Source organism: Cupressus sempervirens, chromosome 1 (assembly GCF_028749045.1).
Source record: "Cupressus sempervirens isolate cs-2001-9-10 chromosome 1, ASM2874904v1, whole genome shotgun sequence".
Classification (NCBI taxonomy): domain Eukaryota; kingdom Viridiplantae; phylum Streptophyta; class Pinopsida; order Cupressales; family Cupressaceae; genus Cupressus; species Cupressus sempervirens.
In genome coordinates, this window is record NC_143118.1 from 25,297,166 (window position 1) to 25,318,565 (window position 21,400).

The 21,400-nt window shown below is 34.9% G+C and overlaps 1 protein-coding gene across 1 annotated transcript in view; it reads left to right on the top strand.

Annotated features, from left to right (window-relative positions):
- LOC149575987 (U3 snoRNP-associated protein-like EMB2271) overlaps nucleotides 1-21,400 on the top strand; it is a 56,701-nt gene that overhangs the window by 17,314 nt on the left and 17,987 nt on the right. The window contains exons 5-6 of the mRNA XM_089816114.1: nucleotides 1,745-1,923; nucleotides 9,732-9,797. Coding sequence (XP_089672240.1) covers nucleotides 1,745-1,923; nucleotides 9,732-9,797 — 245 coding nt within the window. The remainder of the gene's footprint in view (nucleotides 1-1,744; nucleotides 1,924-9,731; nucleotides 9,798-21,400) is intronic.

Below are 21,400 nucleotides of genomic sequence, written 5' to 3' on the forward strand. Positions count from 1 at the left end.
ATTGGTGTTTGTCAAGATCCTCCTAGTGCGTTGGCGTACTCGTACTTCAAACTTTGCGTATGACAGATTCTTCGTACGTCAGCGTACATGACAGATTTCTCATAGAAGACAGATTTTTTGTACAGGAGAGATTTCGTATACATGATAGATTTCTAGTACTCTTACTAGTTCTCGTACTCGTACCTCTTGTTCTTGTACTCTGATACATCATTGCTTATGAAGTTCCCACTCGTACCAAGTCTCCAAGTCTCTAGCCTTTGGGTTGTTTTCCCACACAGTTGTACAAGGCTGGCGGTACTCAAAAGCTCGTTCTATACCATGTTTTGAGCAACTGCTTCCTGCTGATTCCCTCTTGCATGTATTGACAACCAAGACTTCCCTCGTTTCTACCAACCCTCGTCACCTAGTCCTTCTATTCCTTCCTTGTGGCTATTTACGACTTGTACTTGTGCTAGTAATGGCCTGCCAATTATTCCATCTGCCTATAGTAGGACCTCCAGGTTCAAACTTAGGCAACGATGCCAAAATGTAGAGGGGTTTTAGTACAGGATAGATCAAACATGTATTGGATGTTACCAATACCAATCTGTAGGCAATTATTACCAATGGCAACTGTACCTGATATTCACGAGGGAAATAGTATTCGTTATTTATTACCAAGAACCAACAGTGCATCATTCATGTTCCAATGTTCTTAAATAGTGCTCGGTTGGTTAAGGAGACCAACAGATGCAACCCCTTGCTTCCTAACTACCCCAAACCCACTACTGGTTATCTTTAATCTCATTATTGCTTTATTATGCCCTACATACTTTGGTAACTGTCACCACCCATCATTCATATTCCATGCAGAGTTTGTTGGGCTTCTTGTTTTCAGCTCACCTGGAATAAGGAATCGCTGGAGTTTCCAATCAACACTCTTTTTTAATTGCTGATGATTCAAAATTTGTAATGGCAATGTTTCTGTTCTTTTATCAAGACAAAGGCCTTTATTATACTGTTCAGTTGGAGAGAAATTGGGTTGAGAGGGAGTATTGGGTGTTTGATCATTTTGCTGCATAGATATTTACCGTTCTGAAATATGAGTAAATCTTCTGTATCAAGTGCATCTTATGATATTGTATTTGTATGTATGTGATCTGTGATAAACCAGATTTGAGTGAGTTAGTTAATCTCATTATTGTCTGTATCTGTGAGATACTTGAAGAAATTTTATATTCTGTATCTGCATAGTTGAAGTGATTGAACTTCGTATACTACTGACTGATCGATTGTTTGGTATTGATAATCAGAAGTTTAAGAGTCCTGTGTATTTGTTTTAGCTTTCTATTAAAGGGTCTATATTTTGTGGGGCTGGATTTTCCACCCCTGAGTAGGAGGGTTTTCTCAGGATAACTTATTGTGTCATTTGTTATCGCATTCCTGTATTCTGGTTCGAAAACATTAACAACCAGAAGTTGTAAATAACATGTGAAAGTACTAATGACTCCTTTAAACCATCTAAGCTCATTGGCAAATTATTCCTCTGATCAGGCTGACACTAACCTGCAAAGCCAACACCAATTGCATTGTAAAAAAAACCCAAAATGGAGACATTACACAACCTGCAAGCTTGGACCTTGTTACTGCTTTTTGGATGTCTATGTTTTTAACACGCTTTTGTTTTGGTTCATTTGTTTCTCTTTCTTTTCTTCTCTAGTTTATGTGTTTAAAACATTGTGTTGAATTTTTTGCTTGGATGCAGGAAATGGTAACGTAACACATAAAATGGGAAGTAGCTCTTCTGTAGAGTCCTGGGTTGGAGCTCTTGCAGTGTGTAGAGGGAGTGATCTTGCTGCATCAGGGGCTGGTGATGGAATTGTGCGATTGTGGGCTATTGAGAACAGCAGTAAAAGCCTTAAAGTTGTGCATGATATACCTTTGGTAAGAAATGAGATCACCTTTTTCTGTTCTGAAGTCAATGTCAGATGAGAAAAGGCCTAATTAAAATTTAAATAGCACCAGTGAGCATATTTTTAGTGGGAAGTTCATATTGCTGAAGTTAATTGAAGATAAATGCTAAGGTTATCTAATTAGACTCATTAAAAGATGATTGTCTTGCACTATTGCATATTGCAAATATATGTTACATTAAGGGCTTGCTTTTCTGCCTTTTTAACTTCTGATGTAAAACTTTCCTTGTATTTGAGTGCATATTGTTAAGATTATAGCTACAGTTGGATTGATTTAATCATAAGATACAATGTTGATATAATAAAGATTATATATGTATAGTGCATAGAGGATTATCAAACAACAAAAATGAAAGGTATCTGCAGGCAAAACAAACTTCATCTCAGCTATGGGAATGAAAGAAGATAAGGTATCACAAATAACCTACTACCACGTATACTCGAGTCAATGGAATATAAGGATTGACTCATCAAACAAGACTTACATTGATACCTATTATTGAGCATCCACACTATGGAAGAGAATCAGGTCTACTATCATTTGAAGACTTGTTCTACAGACCATATTTTAAATACACAGTGCAGAAACTAGAATTGAACAAATTCTCTTCACACAAAAACCTACCATTGCTGAACTATAAAGGAAGATGAATATTAATAGAAGTTATCTCAGAGATTCATTCGAATGCTCCAGCAATATTCTCTATTGGCAGTGTTGGTACTATAAGCATCAATGATTAGACTCAATTCAGACATCAATATATATTATCCAGTTTTCTATAGCTTAGGATGACACCTCAATCAATGAATAAAAATGATTGATAGAAATAATCAAGAAGGAAGGAATCACATAAGTCAGGTCCAGTCGGAATCAGCGACCAGTATAGAACCTCACAATTATATATCATAAAAAATCTCAGTTTCTCTTTCAGCTATCATACAGAAATTCAACTCTAGGGTAAATTCATTAGTCCCAGATGACTATGATGGAAAAAGAGGGATTGCAATTTATAAATCGAATAATATTTAATATGATTGGAATATAATCAGACAATGAATATCCAACCAGGGAATACACATGGAAGAATACATAGTCAATGGTACGAATGAAGATTCAGACTTTGTGTCTATTCAGCATATGTCAGAAACTACTGATGATCATTATATACAAATAACATGCTAACAAAGCATAAGTATCGACCCAAGGAATAATATTAAATCAACTATTTTGGGTATTTGCTGAAAGGTGAAGACACAGAAGAATTTTGTGATGCTTATTATTGATATAATCACCGAATTGGAGAAAAGGGAATCGATTCATCACTTAGAACATACGGTCAGTATTTTTGCCACATATAAACAAACAATGATGGGGGTCTCATAGGAAGTCGGTCCATTTCTTACTTAGTTGAGGAGTTTAATGAAAAATCCAAACTGATCCAAATTAACACAAGGCACTATTAAAGACTGCAATTGTATCATCCCAATCTATGATAAGTCAATAACCAAGATCGAACTAGACAGCAATCATATTTGAGGACATTGATTATTGTGAAGAAAATGGTTTGGAAATGTCATCATAACAAAAATATGGTCTCCAGTTGTATAAGAAATTGATAGCATAATTTTAGTGATAAGGAAGTATGAAATGGGAATGTTGATTCAATGAGTAAGAGTGTAAGAGTGTAACGTCTATTGTCAAAATAAGATAATTATATTATCACCCTAAACAAATTGAGAGAAAACTTACCAAAAGGAAGGGGTCATCACAGCGGTAGCTGAGATAGGAAATACGTGATCCAGTTGAACAATGTTTTGTTAATAGGGATGGTAACAATCATGTTCATCTTCAGAAGAGACAAATATCATTAAACACTTCTAGAATATATCTAACATAAAGTCAAATTTGGAAAAATCTGCATATTTGGAACAATGTTCACTATCGCACCATATGATAGAGGGGCTACATCAATATTATGGGGGGGATATGACCATTCACCATAATACTTGTATCATGCATGGAGGCTTATGATGGATTTGGGGATGTTTTCAATAGCAGTTACACATTTTCTAGACCTGTCAATCTGAAATGACTTGAACACCTCATAGTGTTACTAGAACTTTTCATGTGATACAGAGTCTCAATCCATTAATGTACCTTGCAATTTTTTCAACATCATCATCCACATGTCCAGATCTGATGTCCAATCTATAGAATTCCTCGGTATATTCTTTCACAGTCATGTCCCTTTGTTTCAAATTTTGCATCTTTCTCAATAAGCTAACTTGGTAATCAGCAGAAAGGGATTTGTTCTTTACCTTGTTCACCATCTTTGGCCAAGTTCTTATCTTCTCCTTTCCTCTCCTTTGTCTATTAGTTTGCAAGTGCTCCCACCATAATGATGCATGACCTTTCAGCCTAGTGACTGCAATCTTCACCTTTCTGTTATCAGGAGTGTTTTCATACCAAAAGAACTTCTCCATATCAGAGATCCAATCTAGCACAGTATTTGTATCCAATTTCCCATCATAAGGGACAACTTCTACAGCAGGCTTTGAATTTGCCCTAGACAATAATCGCAACAATCTTTCCTCATCTCGATCTTCTTCAGGTTCTGGATTATGGTCTGGTGTTGCTGCTTCATCATCACTTACATCTTCAAGATGCGCTCCTCTCTTCAGGGCTGTCTCCACATCATCTAATCTGGGTGCAATTTGTCTTAACTGATCCAATATAGCGTTATCAACATTATTTCCTCTACCACGAACCATCTTTACAAATTAGGTTCCTGCAAGATCGTAACCCTCTGCAAGTTATAGGTCAAATCCACAGATCTGCCACCCTACAACCAGATCCAAATCAGGGTTCTACACGATCCAATCTCCACAAGGATGAACTTTGGGCTCTGATACCAACTGATGCAGGCAAGGGATGAATAACTAGGGCCAAAGGCACACCCAGCTATCAAAACCACCCTACAAGAGTTAACACAACGGAAGCAAACACGAGGAACAGCACCAAGGAGAGGGAGAACAAGGATATATTTATTGATTCATCAAATATTCAGCATACATGCCCAGCTGTAAGGCCTTTTGGGTTACGACCAATTACAAATGTACAACTTCCAGATCTTCAAATCAGCTTTTTAAATCCACATATCTCTTTTCTATTGAACTCTCCCCAAAAGTCTACCTTAACCCTAAACCTAAACACCCTACTTATACTTGCCAAAATGGCTTACGGATAATTCTAGAACATGGAGAAACCACAAGTCGGCCCTCATCAAATATAATTTGACTATACCAAAATTAAATGTGAGCGAAGTCGGCCCAATTGGAACTAGGCAGAATGAACTAATGTGCAGGATTATAAAGAAACCCAGGATGCTCCTGCATCACAAGTTCTCTACAATTGTATTTTTCCACCTCTCCCACTCTATTTCACTTGTTTAGGTTTGTAACTTTATCCTATTTTTCTTATGCTTTCTTATTTTCATCTTGATGATGGATAATTGAGTGTGATTTGGAACATTGATGCAAAATTATTCGACACAATTTAATCCAGAAACTCTTATAGGTAATGTTAAACTATTTTGATAATTTTGTGGATATATTACTTCAAAATAATTAAATTTATATAAGGCGATTGTAATGTTGATTTTGTTTTTTCAAATTTGTACCCTTGCATAATCTTAGTTTTATTATTACAAACCCAAAGTAGAACCTTGTGACTTAGCGTCAGCTCGTTGTTATTCCATATTGGAATTGAAATTTGGATCTTTGAGCCACATATTTTCTAATTCAAACGGGCATTGATCTAGGTTTTGATCTTCTTTGTGTAGTAGCTAAATTGAGAAGTGGTCAGATCCAAGAATAACAAGCATACTTTATGCACAAGTGGGAAAGATTTCCAGTTGCTACTGATCTAGTATCTTTAGTTATATTAAAAAAACTCAAATGACGATTTATCCAAGTTAAGGGTGCGTCTTTTAGTTTAGTGTTTGGTAAACTTGCTCCATTTACAAATAATATAAAGTCCAGTTATGATTGCTTCACCTTCTTAACAACCGCTAAATTATCTCATTAATAATATATTTTTGTTGAATTCTAATGTCCCCTTTTTGAAATAGGACCTAATAATAAGTAATAATAAAATAAAATTATAAGAGAACAAAAAATAATTTATATATAAAAATTTAATAATATTAAAATATAACAATACAAAATTAAGTCAATAAAGGTTCAAAAGGCATTAAATGAAAAGTTGTGACTCCTTCAAACATGACATATATAAATAGAGAAGAGAACTTCATTAGAAAGGGGAGAGAAAGGAGTAAAAAGGGAAAGGTATGAAGAAAGGAAGAATTAATAGAAGAAAAAAAAGGAAATTAAAAGATAAGGATGTGACTCCTTCAAAGGGCAAAAGTTTTGAAGGGTTGGGACTCTTTGAAAAGGTACTAATTACGAAGGCTTGTGACTCTTTCAAAGAGGCCATTTATGAAGGGTTGTGACTCTTTTAAAGGGCATAAATGATGAAGGGTTGTTATATTAATTGATAGGCTAATGTTCTCTGCAACTTGTGGTGATCTATGATAGGGACATTACAAGATGGATCTAGTCTTGATTGAATATTCTTGCCTCTTGTGGGTTAAAAACTTAAATGATAAATTAATTACCCTAAGGGATGGATTTGGTTCTGGTTGGGCGTCCTTGCCTCCTGTGGGCCAAATGATGAATTGATTACCCCAAGGGATGGTTTTGGTCCCGATTTTATGTTATTGCCTCATGTGGCCTAAGTGGTGAATTGATTACCCTAAGAGATGGTTCTGGTCTTGGTTGGACTTTCCTACCTATTTTGTGGACCAAGTTAACTTTGGCTACATTATATTCATGTGTTCCCTCCATTTTTTTTATGTGTATGTTTTGTGTTTTAATGTTATGCTTTGTGTTTCGATATATTCACTTGTTTTCTTTGTGAATGCTCCATGTTTTCACGCATTCATGTGTATGCATCATGTTTTCAAGTGTACGATCCATGCTTTGCTTTATGTTTTTAGTTGATCTAGAAGAAGAGAATAACTAAGAGTGAACAAAAAGATATGAATTTGTGGTATGCTATCATGCGAACATTGGCATTTGCAAATTCAATTGACACCATTATGAGATGGGCTTGATCTTTTTTCTAGAAGAAGAGAGAAAAAATTCTCTCAAGCTTTGTCAAGTTTCTACTATTGATCATAATTCACTTTCAAAATAAGGGAGAGAACACATATGATAATAATTGTGCAGTGGAAGGTGGATATGGATGAGATTCCATGATCATTTAATCATTGCTTGAGGATGAGCAAATTTGGGAAGGGCATGTAATGTCCCCTTTTTGAAATAGGATTTAACATAATTAAATCAAAATATAAAAGGATAAAAATAAAATATAAAGTAATAAAATAAATATTAATATATAATATAATTAATTTTAGTTAAGTTGGTGAAGGGTCAAAAGGCATGAAATGAAAAGGTGCAACTCGATCAAACATGTGATATATAGTGGGAGGAGAACTTCATTTGAAAGGGGGAGAGAGTATAAAATGGAAGGTGTGAAGCAAGGAAGATTAATTGAAGAGGATAAATAGAAATGAGAAGAAAATAAGGAAGTGATTCCTTCAAGTGTCAAAAGTCTTGAAGGGTTGTGACTCTTTGAAAACGTGGTGATTTTGGAGGTTTGTTACTCTTTGAAAGAGGGCCAATTTTCAAGGGTTGTGACTCTTTCCAAAGGCATAATTATTAAGGGTTGTCTCATCCAAAGAGGGGTAAACCTTTGCAAAGGGAGCCACGATGAAGAGGTGTGGTTCAAGCTCACATTGCAAGATATGAAGGGGCAAGTGTTTCATTTGAGGACATTTAGGGAGAGCAATTTGGGGAATATTATATTATTCTCAAAGGCAGCATTGATAAGTGTTGACTCAATTCTAATGAAATGTGGTGACCCTTTTACCAATAAAGTATACAAGAGTTATCATTCCAAGCCAAAATGGAGGAATAACAGTAAAAGAGTGTTATGCAGATTTTGAGAGTAGACTGAGTAGAAGAATAACATTTGATAAAGGAGATTGATTTAAGAGATCAAGCTGATATGAAAAATTGGACTTTCGGTATTCATACAACTTATTTCATCTTATTTAAGTAAGAATTGCGACTCTAACTGCTAAGAATTACAACTCTAACTGCATTTTTGCTCTTGCTTCATTTTGGATTTGTGAATTCAGAGCAAACTATAAGTTGTTCTGAAAAAGGACATCACGTGAATAGTATCAATAAATATGATAATTATTTTCTCGAATCCTTTTTTAATTGTGGAAAAATATTCGATTTGATATAATATTAGTTCTGAAAGGGGACATTACATGAATGGTATCAATAAAGATGATAATTTGTTCCCGAACTCTTTTTATTAGTGCATATAGTTGGGCCATATACATTTGATCAAGAAAAATATTCAATTTGAGCAAAGATATAGGTAATACTACTAATTTTACTCATCACTAGTGTCGTTCTTTCCAAGTGATTTCATGTTTGATAATTGAGGATCTCTTGTTGCACTTGTTCCTATTCTTCTCCTTGTATTGCATCCGCTTATCTTTCATTTGGAATTGGGTGGGCTGTTTGCTGATCGATTCCTTGTCCTTTTCTCATTTCTCCCTAGGGGTGAATATTCCCCTACTTTTTTTGCACCTCCAAAAAGATTCAAGGTGATATCAAAGGTAGATTGTCCTTATATATCCAAATATCCCCCTAACAAAGTATGATTTGTATGCAATATTATTTGCAAATCTCCATTTCTACCTAATTATTGCCAGGTTTTGGGGTTTGATTTTGTTTCTTATTTCTCGAGAGACTCGGTTCTTCCAAGGCTAGCAGTTGTTTTGAATTCTTTAGCAATTCTCTTTGATTTGACCACATTTTGAGCAGTTAGGGTAGAACTCTGACAACCCTTGACTTCATCCTTTTGTATTCAGCTCCTTTCTTAGGTCCGGATTCCAATTGAATATGGCATTGTGTGGTAGGCTTAGGAAGGCACAAATGTGCACATATAACCAAAATCATTTTATGATTTTATTTTATCAGCCATTATGAAAGTGTATAGGTAATTGTCTAGTCCTACCAGGAGCAAAGAGCTCCAGTTTTAGAGTTCGGTTATACATTCTAATCCACAATTGTGTATTCAAAACATTGTGGTTAGAAGGGTCAAAGTTTGGCTCCTAATCCTTGATGTAGAATCCAGCTCGATCCATTAGCCAAGGTGTCCCTTATTGATTTTTTTTGAATCTTTGATTCAAACTCAACTTGGAAGAAGCCTTTTGCAGATTTTGGACTTTCACCTCTTGCCCTTCCTCTTCTTGCCTCCTGAGACTTTCCTTCAATTGATATATTATTCTGCATTATTGCTCCATTTTTTTGTGCTCCCAATCTTTTTGTCATTTCTCTGCATTTTTCCGCTCCATCGTCTTTTTATCTCTCTCTCTCTCTCTCTCTCTCTCTCTCTCTCTCTCTCTCTCTCTCTCTCTCAGATTGATATTTAATTATATTCTTATTTTAAATTTTTGGGTCTTCAGGCTGGTACACAATCACGATTCCATTAGTATTATGTTTTATGCTATATTTCTTGTTTTGTGCATTTCATATGCTCTGAGGCTATACTTTATTTTGTTTCAAATATTAAGCCTATGTTCATGTTATGTCAGTTATCTGAATAGATGCCTTGTTGTGCTATGTGGAAAACAGACCGGATTTGTTAATTCACTTACGTTTGCACAGTCTGGACGATTTCTTATTGCTGGAGTTGGGCAGGTACGCTTTTTATTTTTATACGCAATCTGAGTTCAGTATGATTCAAAACCATTGTATTTTTTATTTTCAGCTTATATTGAAGGTTTTTATTTGTTGTTTCTATGGTGGGCAACAACAGCTCAAGGTTGAATTCTTGTCTGTTTTTGTTCTAACTTCTAATATTCAACAATCTAGAAGAATGCCAAAATTTCTAACATACATGCATTGACATTGCATTTTTTTGGTAGGAGCATTCTTCTTTAATGATAAACGTGGTCTTGCATTTATGTGGTTGCACCTAATACTTCCTATTCTCCTACTGCTGAAACATTGATTTATAAGGGGTAGTCTATTTGTTTAATTGCTAGATTAAATGTGCATCATGCCTCTATCTCCCTAGCTCAAGGTTTCTTTTCTGATAAAGATTCACGTACCCATATACCTTTTATCTTGATTTACCATTTCATTAAGCTCAAGTATTGGATGACCGTGAATGATAAATAACCTTTTTTGTGAACACAAATTCATAATTGTTTGCACAACTTGTTATTTGGTATTTTTATGAACCTTTCTCAATTGATTAAAATTTTGAATGCAATGTTGGACCATTTTTATACCTTTCTTGAGCAACAGCAACACTAGATATCTTATGGACATGCAGATATCCAAGGTAAATGCAAGTCGACCTACACGTTTAGGTGAACATGTGATGTCTGTCCCTTTTGGGATTTACTTGGATTAAGCCCAAAAATAAAAAATCAACTTCAAGATGAGAATGCATAATGCTCAGTGACATAAACTTGTAATAAAGTTGACCACTCTAAAGATCCTAATTGGAATTATTTTTGGTTTAGGATCTGCACTTGTCAATAGTCACTAGAAACTTATATTACTACAATAAATATTAATAATCCATAATAGCTTTTTAATTACATAAATCCATATTAATATCTAATTCCACATCAATTTCATTTTGAGCAATTATATTCCAATATTTAATCATATTAGGAATGTATTAGGAATAGCTTGCATACTGCAATCCCAAGGATAATTGTTTTTGTATTCTGAGAGCATGCGCGCAGCTCACATCCATCCATCCCAGGTGGCCTACTTGATAAGACTCTCAAGCCCAAGGGCACTCAATGCCCTTGGTCCATATGTATGACAAGCGTAAGGTCTCCTCCATCCCTCAGTCCACCCTGGAGGTTGCTGTCCTTGTTCTGACTTAGGGGCATGCAACTCGCCTCAACCCATGAGAATGGCTCCAACCATCTTAGAGTGGCATACTTGATGGGGCCTCAAACTTAGGGGCACTTAATGCCTCTGGCCTACAAGCATAACAGTCATCTTGGTGGGCATGCTTGGGTCTCATGAACTTCAAAATATGTTCCTAAAGGAAATTTCTTTATCATTGCCAGCAAAATATCTCTTGATGAATTAATAGATTTATTCTCAAACAGATGTAACAAGTACACACACACACACTCACACACCCCTATGCACGCACGCACACACACAAGTTGCTGCTCTCTATTTGTATTTCCAAATTGATGTCTGTGATGATTGATTGAATGAATTCCTTTGATTTGTTGATTTGAGGTATTGGTGGATGATGATCTAAGATTGTTGATTTAGTAAAGTGATGGTTGATTGCTGGATTGTTTTTATCTTATTCACAAGATGAAGTGATGATTGATGATGATTTGATTGACCTAACTGATTGTTTGTTTGCTTGATTTCTTTAGGGATTGTTGATTGATGGATGAATGGAGGATTTGTTTTGTTGGATTTTGGAGTGATGATTGAACATTGAATGCTTGAAACGATTTCTCATTTATACTTCATTGGTGAAAGAGTCACCTCCTTTCATAAGAATTGGGTCACAACCCTTCTTTGTGCCTTTTGATAATAGTACCAAAAGTATCTAATAGAAAACTGACCTAGCTATTTATCCAAGGTTAGAAGATTGTATTTGGGGCTTGGTAAGTGCACTCAACCCTACACCTGTTAACGATGCAATTCAAAAAGAACTTAATGTAGTCATCATGCTTACGAAGGACAAGAACTGTACAAAGACTCAAAATCTCCTAAGCCTTTTAGTTTTTATAAAGACAAATGAAAAAACCATTGATGCCTTACAAAGAAAGGAAAGAGTCTATGAAAAACAAATTGTGTTTTAAGTGCAAGGAAGAAAGGGAATAGGATATATTTGTAAAAGACAATGCGAAGACCAAAATTTGTATTTTAGCTACCAATAACAATTGATACTAGGCACGTGTGGAAAGGAAAGTCGAGCATGCTGTATGGAAGCATTATCTGGCAAAGTAGTATAGAAAGGAGGGAAAGAAAACCCTAGCAAATGAAGATGGGGTGAAGAAGGGAAGATCATGGGAACTTAGCCACCATCTCACAAGCCTCCAGATCTTGGGTAGTGGGGCATTCTACAACTTGATCAACAAAGACTTAGTTGCAAAATTGAAATTGGAGATTAAGGACTTCAATGGTTTTACAATGGGTCAATTTACCAAGATAATTCCCTGAGTAGAAATTACTCCAGGGAAACACCCTAGCGAAGAGGATTTCCATGTAACATTAGATGCCAGTGAGAGATTGGGTACTCGGATACGCTCCTTGGGATGCTTCATTTTTGACCTTCCAAATTTGGAGATATTTTTCCAACATAATGGAGTAGTAGTCACTTTGAGAGGGTTACTTGATAGATCACCAAAAGTAGTCTCATCTCAAATGAAGAACAGTGGTTTTTTAACCACTAGGGTTGTACCAAAAGGTCGACCTGCGAATACCCGATACAACCACTAGACTTATAGAAGACACATGAGTCAGTTAAACCATGTTGCGAATCCAGTGAGGGATGTTGGCCTATTGCTAATTTAGCCGATAGGCTATTTGTGGGAACTTTGTTCCCAGAAATTAAATTTTTGACGAAAAAGTTGTCAGTTTGGCCGAAAAATTGTAAATCTTTCCCATTAATTATTATCGACCAATTTTTATCTCACTCCACTTTTAACTCTTGTTTTGATATTTATTAGTTGTTATATCCACTTTTAAATATTGTTTTTCTTTTTCTATATATTTAAAAAAAAAAACTATTACTTGTGATCTCATATTAGTTCATGTTGTGATCTCTATTTATTTAATTTTTGATTCTCAAAATTGATTTTGGTTTTAGCTTTTAAATTATTTTATTTTGTTCTAATGATCGAACATTGAATGCTTGAAACAATTTCTCATTTATACTTCATTGGTGAAAGAGTCACCTCCTTTCATAAGAATTGGGTCACAACCCTTCTTTGTGCCTTTTGATAATAGTACCAAAAGTATCTCATAGAAGACTGACCTAGCTATTTGTCCAAAGTTAAAAGATTGTATTCGGAGCTTGGTAAGTGCACTTAAGCCTACACCTGTTAACTATGCTATTCAAAAAGAACTTAATGTAGTCATCATGCTTACAAAGGACAAGAACCATACAAAGACTCAAAATCTCCTAAACCTTTTAGTTTTTATAAAGACAAATGGAAAAAACATTGATGCCTTACAAAGAAAGGAAAGAGTCTATGAAAAAAAAATTGTGTTTTAAGTGCAAGGAAGAAAGGGAAGTAGGATACATTTGTAAAAGACAATGAGAAGATCAAAATTTGTGTTTAGCTACCAATAAGAATCGATACTAGGCACATGTGTGGAAAGGAAAGTCAAGCATGCTATATGGAAGCATTATCTGGCAAAGTAACATAGAAAGGAGGGAAAGAAGACCCTAGCAAATGAAGATGGGGTGAAGAAGGGAAGATCATGGGAACTTAGCCACCATCTCACAAGCCTCCAGATCTTGGATAGTGGGGCATTCTACAACCTGATCAATAAAGATTTAGTTGCAAAATTGAAATTGGAGATAAGGACTTCAATGATTTTACAATGGGTCAACTTACCAAGATAATTCCCTGACTAGAAATTACCCTAGGAAAACACCCCATCAAAGAGGATTTCCGTGTAACATTAGATGCCAATGACAGATTGGGTACTCGGATACACTCCTTGGGATGTTTCATTTTTGACCTTCCAAATTTGGAGATTTGTTTCCAACATAATGGAGTAGTAGTTACCAAAAGTAGTCTCATCTCAAAGGAAGAAGAGTGGTTTGTTAACCACTAGGGTTGTACCAAAAGATCGACCTGTGTATACCTGATACAACCACTAGACTTATAAAAGACACATAAGTCAGTCAAACCATGTCGCGAATCCAGTGAGGGATGTTGGCCTATTGCTAATTTAGCTGATAGGCTATTTGTGGGAACTTTGTTCCCAGAAATTAAATTTTTGACTAAAAAGTTGTCAGTTTAGCCGAAAAATTGTAGATATTTCCCGTTAATTATTTACCGATCAGTTTTTATCTCACTCCACTTTTTACTCTTGTTTAGATATCTATTAGTTGTTGTATCCACTTTTAAATATCATTTTTCTTTTTCTATATATTTAAAAAAAAAAATTACTTGTGATCTCACATTAGCTCATGTTGTGATCTCTATGTATTTAACTTTTGATTTTCAAAATTGATTTCGGTTTTAGCTTTTAAATTATTATTATTATTTTTTTATATTAGTTTATTTTTTTCTTTAAATATTATTTTTAAGTTTCTATAATTTATTTAGTCAATAAAATATTTGTTAGAGATGTTGCTATTTTTTCATATTATTTTTTTGTATTCCTTTTATTAATTTTTCATAATAGATTTTTTGAAGGGGTTTTTTTAAATGATTTTTTTTCATATTTGATAAATTGAATTTAAATAAATAATATTTATTAATCTATTTAAAAGATTTTTAATAAATATTATGTTATTTAAATTGAAAATTATTAATAATCTAATTTGTTCACAGAAGATTATATTTTAAATCTCCATTTTTAACTATTGTTTTTCTTTTCCTATTTATTTTAAAAATAATTACTTGTGATCTCCACATTAGCTCATGTTGTGATCTCTATTTATTTAGCTTTTGATTTTTAAAATTGATTTTGATTTTAGTTTTTAAATTATATTTATATTAGTGTAGTTTTTTTAGTTTCTATATTTTATTTAGTCAATAGAATATTTGTTAGAGATGTTAGTTTTTCATATTATTATTTTTTTATTTCTCTTATTAATTTTTCATAATAGATTTTTTGATTTTTTTTAATTTTAATTTTTTTTCATATTTGATTACAAAAAATTTATCGGTTAATTATTATTATTTGTGGTTAAAGATTTTTTATTATTAGTTAAGCTTGAGTAGATTTGAACCCAAAACCTCCCAATTAAGAGGCTCACAATTGACCGTTATGTTGTAGGCTCTTGCCTTCATATTTGATAAATTGAATTTAAATAAATAATAATTATTTATCTATTTAAAAGATTTTAGTAAAATGTTATGTTATTTAAATTAAAAATTATTAATAATCTAATTTGTTCACGTAAGATTGTGTTTTAAAAAATAATTTTATTATTGAGCACCTATCAAATTATCGTTGCAAGCACATGTATGCAATTGCTAGTAATCCCCCTCCCAACATTGCTCATTGCGACCTGCAAGGATTCAAACTTGTGACCAAGTTCTGATATCACTTGTTAACTGCTAGGGGTGCCGTTGCACCAAGTGATCGACTTGTCAATGCCTGATACAAACTACTAGACTTATTGAAGACACATGAGGTTGTTAAACCATGTCGCAAATCCAGTGAGGGACTATTAACATGGTTTGTGCAATGTATGACTATTAACAAGACTTTTTCCCAAGGGAAGATAGTTCACATTGATATCCAACCCATGTAAAAAGAACATAGGAAGGTATTTGGTGATATTCCTCTAGGACTACCCCCAAAGAGAAGATTTGAACCTTTTGCATCCATCCTGGTGCTAGTTGAGAAAGTCAATGGCACTATGAAGATGTGCATAAATAAAAGGGTGTTAAAACAAAAAGACAAGAAAAACTCCCCTACTTTATCCCAAGAATTAACAGATTAATTAATGAATTACACAAATCAAAATATTTTTCCAAGATCGATTTAAGGTCTAGGTACCATCAAATAAAAATGAGAAAAGAAGATATTCCCAAGACGACTTTTAGGTTGGACACTTGAATTTTTGGTCCTACCCTTTGGCTTGACCAATGCCCCTGCAACATTTGAATTGTGCACGAATAATATATTGAGGAAACAACTAAGGAGGTTTCTATTGATCTCCGATAATATCCTTCATTACAATAGGACATGCAAAGAACATATGATTTATACTATGTTCCCCTAAGTTTCCTGTACGGGGACGGTGTTCGATGGCAGGATGGGTTTTCAGGACGGCAAATTTTTATGGTGATTTTGGGGATGGGGGGGATGGCAAACGGGGACAGCTATATATATATATATATATATATATATATATATATATATATATATATATATATAGAAAAAATTTAAAATATATGTTGAAATTTGCAAATATACACATCATTCATATGAGCATGTCATTTAAACATTATAGAACCATAACATACAACATTTGAATGCCATCTAGGAAATAATATCCGATTTTAGTACCCAATTGTCAAAATGCATAACAATATCAGTGAACACTGAACAATAAACATTAACAATTGTCAATATCAAAATGTCATAATGATAAACATGATAAATCTGAAAATCAAAATCAAAATATGCCCAAAGCTATAGGCCCAAAGGGTAGAGGGCTAACATAAAGTAATAAGTATCAATGTATCATAATCATGTTTTTTTTAAACTTAAAAAACAAAACATAGAAAAATGAAGCAGCTTGGTGCTCCTATTTTGCCTCTATTGCCTTTTAGGGCATTTGGACGGGTGGGGCCAACCTAGCCGACCAAGTTGGAGGCTTTAAAATATTTTTTTATGTTAAAACTTTTTAAATTTTATGTAAACAAAAAAGGGGGACGGCCAGCCATACCCAGTACGGAAAGGGAATGTTCGGAAAGGGAACGTTTGGACGTTCCCTTTTCGTACTGGGTACAGCTGGCCGTCCCCCATTTTTTCCCTCTAGCGTCCCCAAGTTTTCGAGATGTCCCCTGCATTTTTTCACTTTTTGGGGACGGCTAGGGGACGTCCCCTACTTGTCCCCCTCGTCCCTAGGACGTTCCTGTCCTCGAAATGTCGGGTTTTAGGCCGGGTATGCATCCCCGGGGAACATAGGAATTATATTAAGCGAGTTCTAAGCATTTTGTGACAAGAACCACTATACACCAAGACTTGCAGATTTGAATATGGGCTAGAGGAGATTTTGTACCGTAGTCATCAAATCAATGCACGTGGAGTGAGTGTCGATGAGGATAAAATTAAAGCCATCAATAAATGGTCAACTAAGAACCCTAACACATTTATGGGGATTTGTGGGAATATGCAATTATTATTGATGGTTTGTAAATGGATTTTTTGAACTGGCCACTCCACTCACAGGCTTAACTAAAAAGGGCGCTTTTGTATGGAATAAGCGACTCAATAGGCTTCTAAGAAATTAAAAGAGGTATAGGAGCTTATGCCCTGTCTTAGCCATCCTTAATTTTACGTTCTTTCATAGCCATCCTTGATTTTACGTTCTTTCAAATTGGTACTCCATCTATGACAAGAAGAAAGTCATCCAGTCATGTTCCTACAACCTTCATCCAATCCAAATGAAAAATGGGAATTATCTTTATGGAATTCATAATCTGGTTACTCAAGGTTGAAGGAAAGGATTGTATGTATGTAGTGGTGGATTGTCAAGCTCTGCAAATAGTTGAAACTTCTAACCGCACGAGCTTGCAAGTTATCAGTGGTAAAGATAGTTCCTGAGCCTATCTTGGTAAGTTCTCTTCCATTTAATAGGGACTAAACTTACACCCAATACAAGCTACCATCCCCAAATAGATGTACAAACAAAGATTGTAAACAAGTGATACAAGGATACTTGAGGAACTATGTCTCTAGACAAGAAAATGAATGGACAAGATGGTTGCACCTTGGTGATCATTGTTATAATACCTCCAACCACATGTCATTGTTCATCCAAGAAAGTTGAGTACCAAGGGCCAAGGACTTTGCACAACAGAATATGGATATTGCGAAGACTCTCAAGGGCATCTAGCATCGTGCCTGGAACTAACAAAAGATCTATACCAATTGGAATTGCATTGAGAGAACGCTTGAAGTTGGAGGTTTGGCTTTCTTATGGTTACAACCTAAGTTATCGATTCAGATGCGGATATAGGATGTAGGATTTTTTTGGGTACGGATGTGTTTAAATTCTTTGCATATTAATAAATATGCAAAGAATTTAAGAAATTTATAAATACAAGAACTTAGAGTTAGAAACATAGAAATTTACAAACATACATCATTTGATAGTATCGTATGATGCTTTACCATTGATCAAGATTCAAGATTATTTATATGTCAATTAAATAGTTCAAACTTCAAATTTAACTTCATAGCCACAATTATTCATTTTCTAGACTCCATGTCCAAACTACAAAATCAAAAACATAGTTCACGATTCAATGTTCACTAATCAGAATCATAAGGATTCTCAAAAAATTCTGGATCCTCCTCATCTCCAACATTTGCAAGCTCCGTATCATTTGAACCAAGAATGGTTCCACTTGCACTAGATGCACCCTGTGTCATAGACCTATCATCACCATCATCCACCATCTTAGTAAGATCATGAAGTGTTGCATCCAAGTTTGCACACTGAGGGAGTACATCCCAAATTTTGGCTGCCCCATCCAAGTATTCATCATCCTTATGTGACAAAAGATGCAAGCTGGTATGAATGTAGACCAAGTCCTCAGCTTTCTTTGACCCCAATTGGTTGCGCTTCACTGAATGGATATAAGAGTATGTAGCCCAATTCCTTTCAGCAGCATAAGAATTCACAACTCACATTGTGTTCACAAAATTAATTTTTAAACATACAAATGAAAAGCAAATGACAATATGATAGATGTTAAACACTAGATTGTAGAATACAAGTTGTATTCTAAAAACAAAAATCAAAACTTACTTGTGAGATGATTTTGATTGCAAGATGTTGTAGATGTTGGTATGGCTGATCATACATGTACCACCATGTGATTGCTCCCATTTCATTTTGGTCCTTAATTGGAAATGGAGTAAGTGTTGCTCCGAAAGCAAATAGTTAAACTCTAGCCTCACCTTTTCATGCATCTCATCATCTTGGAAGATTCTTGCAAAAGCTTTGGAGCACCCATTAGCAAACTCTTCATCACCATATGGTGCAATTCTATCTGGCATTGAAAGTATCGCCTCACTATAATACCTGAGAGATAAAGCATATGCAAGGGGGTGCAATGGGGTAGTCATCTTCTCCCAATGATGAAGAATTACTGCTTCTGCTTTAATGCATAAGGCTTGACATTCTGTAGGGTCACTCTCATGTGCTTGTATAGAATGTTTTACCATCTCAATCATGGTGTCCATACCATTGTACACATCTGCCAAGCAAGGTGTATCTGTATCGGCAAAGTGAAGCATAGTCATGATGGGCTCGGTGATATCTAGTACGTATTGCACACGAGTCCACCAACAATCATCCAAGATCATACCCCTAATCTTTAGGGCTCTTTCTGTATTTGAAGCCTTCCACATACCCCATTGAGGACAAATGACCATTTGGCTCAAAGGGTCTTGCACCTTAAGAAGTCGTCTCATAACAATAGTATGAGATGCAAAACGGGTCTTAACAACCTAAGCAAGTGAACAATATGTCAATTGACAATAAAAGTGTAAATATTAACTAAATTGCAAATCCATGAAATTTAATAATTACAAAAAATTAATTTACCTTCAGCAACTCCAATTTTGAGTACGTTCTAAAAATGGATTGTGATTTTTTTCCAAACATTTGTGTGTCCTCTCCCTTTTTGTATATTTGCTTCACCTAATCTATTTGAGTGCCAATCTCTTGCATGATCAAGTTGAGGGAGTGTATAGTGCATGGTGTCCAAAAAATATGGTTATACCGACCCTCAACCAAAGCACCAACTCCCCTACAATTTTTGGCACTGTTTGTAACAACTTGGACCATATTCTCACTACCCACCATATCTATGGCCTTAATGAAAATATTAGAGATGAATTTTGAATCCTTCACCTCCATCTAACAATCAATTGCCTTTAGAAACATTTCTCGTTTGGGGGACACTGCAATCACATTAATTAATGACCTGTTTCTTGTATCTTCCCAACCATCAAACATAATTGTCACACCCAAAGTTTTCCAAGCACTTCTAATGGGTTGAAGTTCTTTCTCTATAGAAACTCTCTCCTTTTGCAAGAGTATGGTACACACGTTTTCATACCCAGGACTTGTGTAATCATTTGGTGCTTCTTTGATGACTCTTTCCATTTCCTTCCAATGTGGTGATCTTACCAGGTTGAACGGAAGGCCATTAGTATAGAGGCAACGTGCAATGGCTTCATTAGCGTGGTCTCTTTCCTTCATTTTAAATGTAGAGTGCGATGGGCCTCTTTTTTGGGCTGATGCACTATTTTCTACTTCTTCCTCCTATCCCAGTACAAGTACTTGCATGAATGAATGTTTGGAGGATACAATTGGTTCCGGTTCAATGGGTGATTGCATTTTGTTCATTTTTGAGGAAGGAGGTTGATAATAACTTTTTTTTGATCTTTTAACCAAACGATCGACAACTTCTTGTTCTTTTATGAACGAAGCTATCTGTGCATCAAACAACCCCTTCCCCTCTGCACCTTTGCATATTCCAAAAGCTCTACCTACTGGGCCCATAAAATGAAGTTTTACTCGGGAATAAGAGCTATTAAAAGGCTTTCTTTTGTTACTTTGATAATAACTACAACTCCAACTATAGGAGCCACCACTTGAAACCTGTGATATTCTTGTTGCATGTCTTCATAGAGGAGACCCTAAATTAATTTTGAAATTATCCCCTCCTTCCCTTGCCATTGAACTCTGACCTTGCCCTCCCTCCCATTGAACTTTGACTACTAGTGGCCCTAACTACCGGTGGCAACCATTCTTGCACAATACAATGTAGTTTCTTTCTATAATAAGAAATTAAATAAATTTAAATAAATAAAAAAACTATGAATATCAATTATCAAGCATACAAGTAAAAAACAATGATACAAAACCATTCGAATAGATACCTAAACTTGTTTCTAAATTTCTTTAGAAAAAATAAATTGAAACAAACATGGAAGATTTCTTCACAAACTTCCAAAGATTCATCAAAATCTCAAAAAATTTCATTGAGACACTCAAGAATAGGATAAAATGCTTACCTCTTTGTGTTTTAATGAACTTGTGGAAGTCAACTCTCGCCCTACGATCATTCCTCTTTGAAAATATAATTAAGTTGCCTTCAAAAGGCCAAAATGGAAGCCAAATGAGAAGAGCAAACCCAGCTGCAACAAAATGATAGTTGAATGGTTGAAAGGCCTCTATTAGGGCCGTTTTAGGGTTTGGCATATAAAATGTTATTAAAGTGCTAAAACGTACATGTTTTAATTTTCTTGTAAAAGTGAAAAGTCATTGTTTTTTTGTTTTTCTGGGCTGACTCACGTGGATGTGA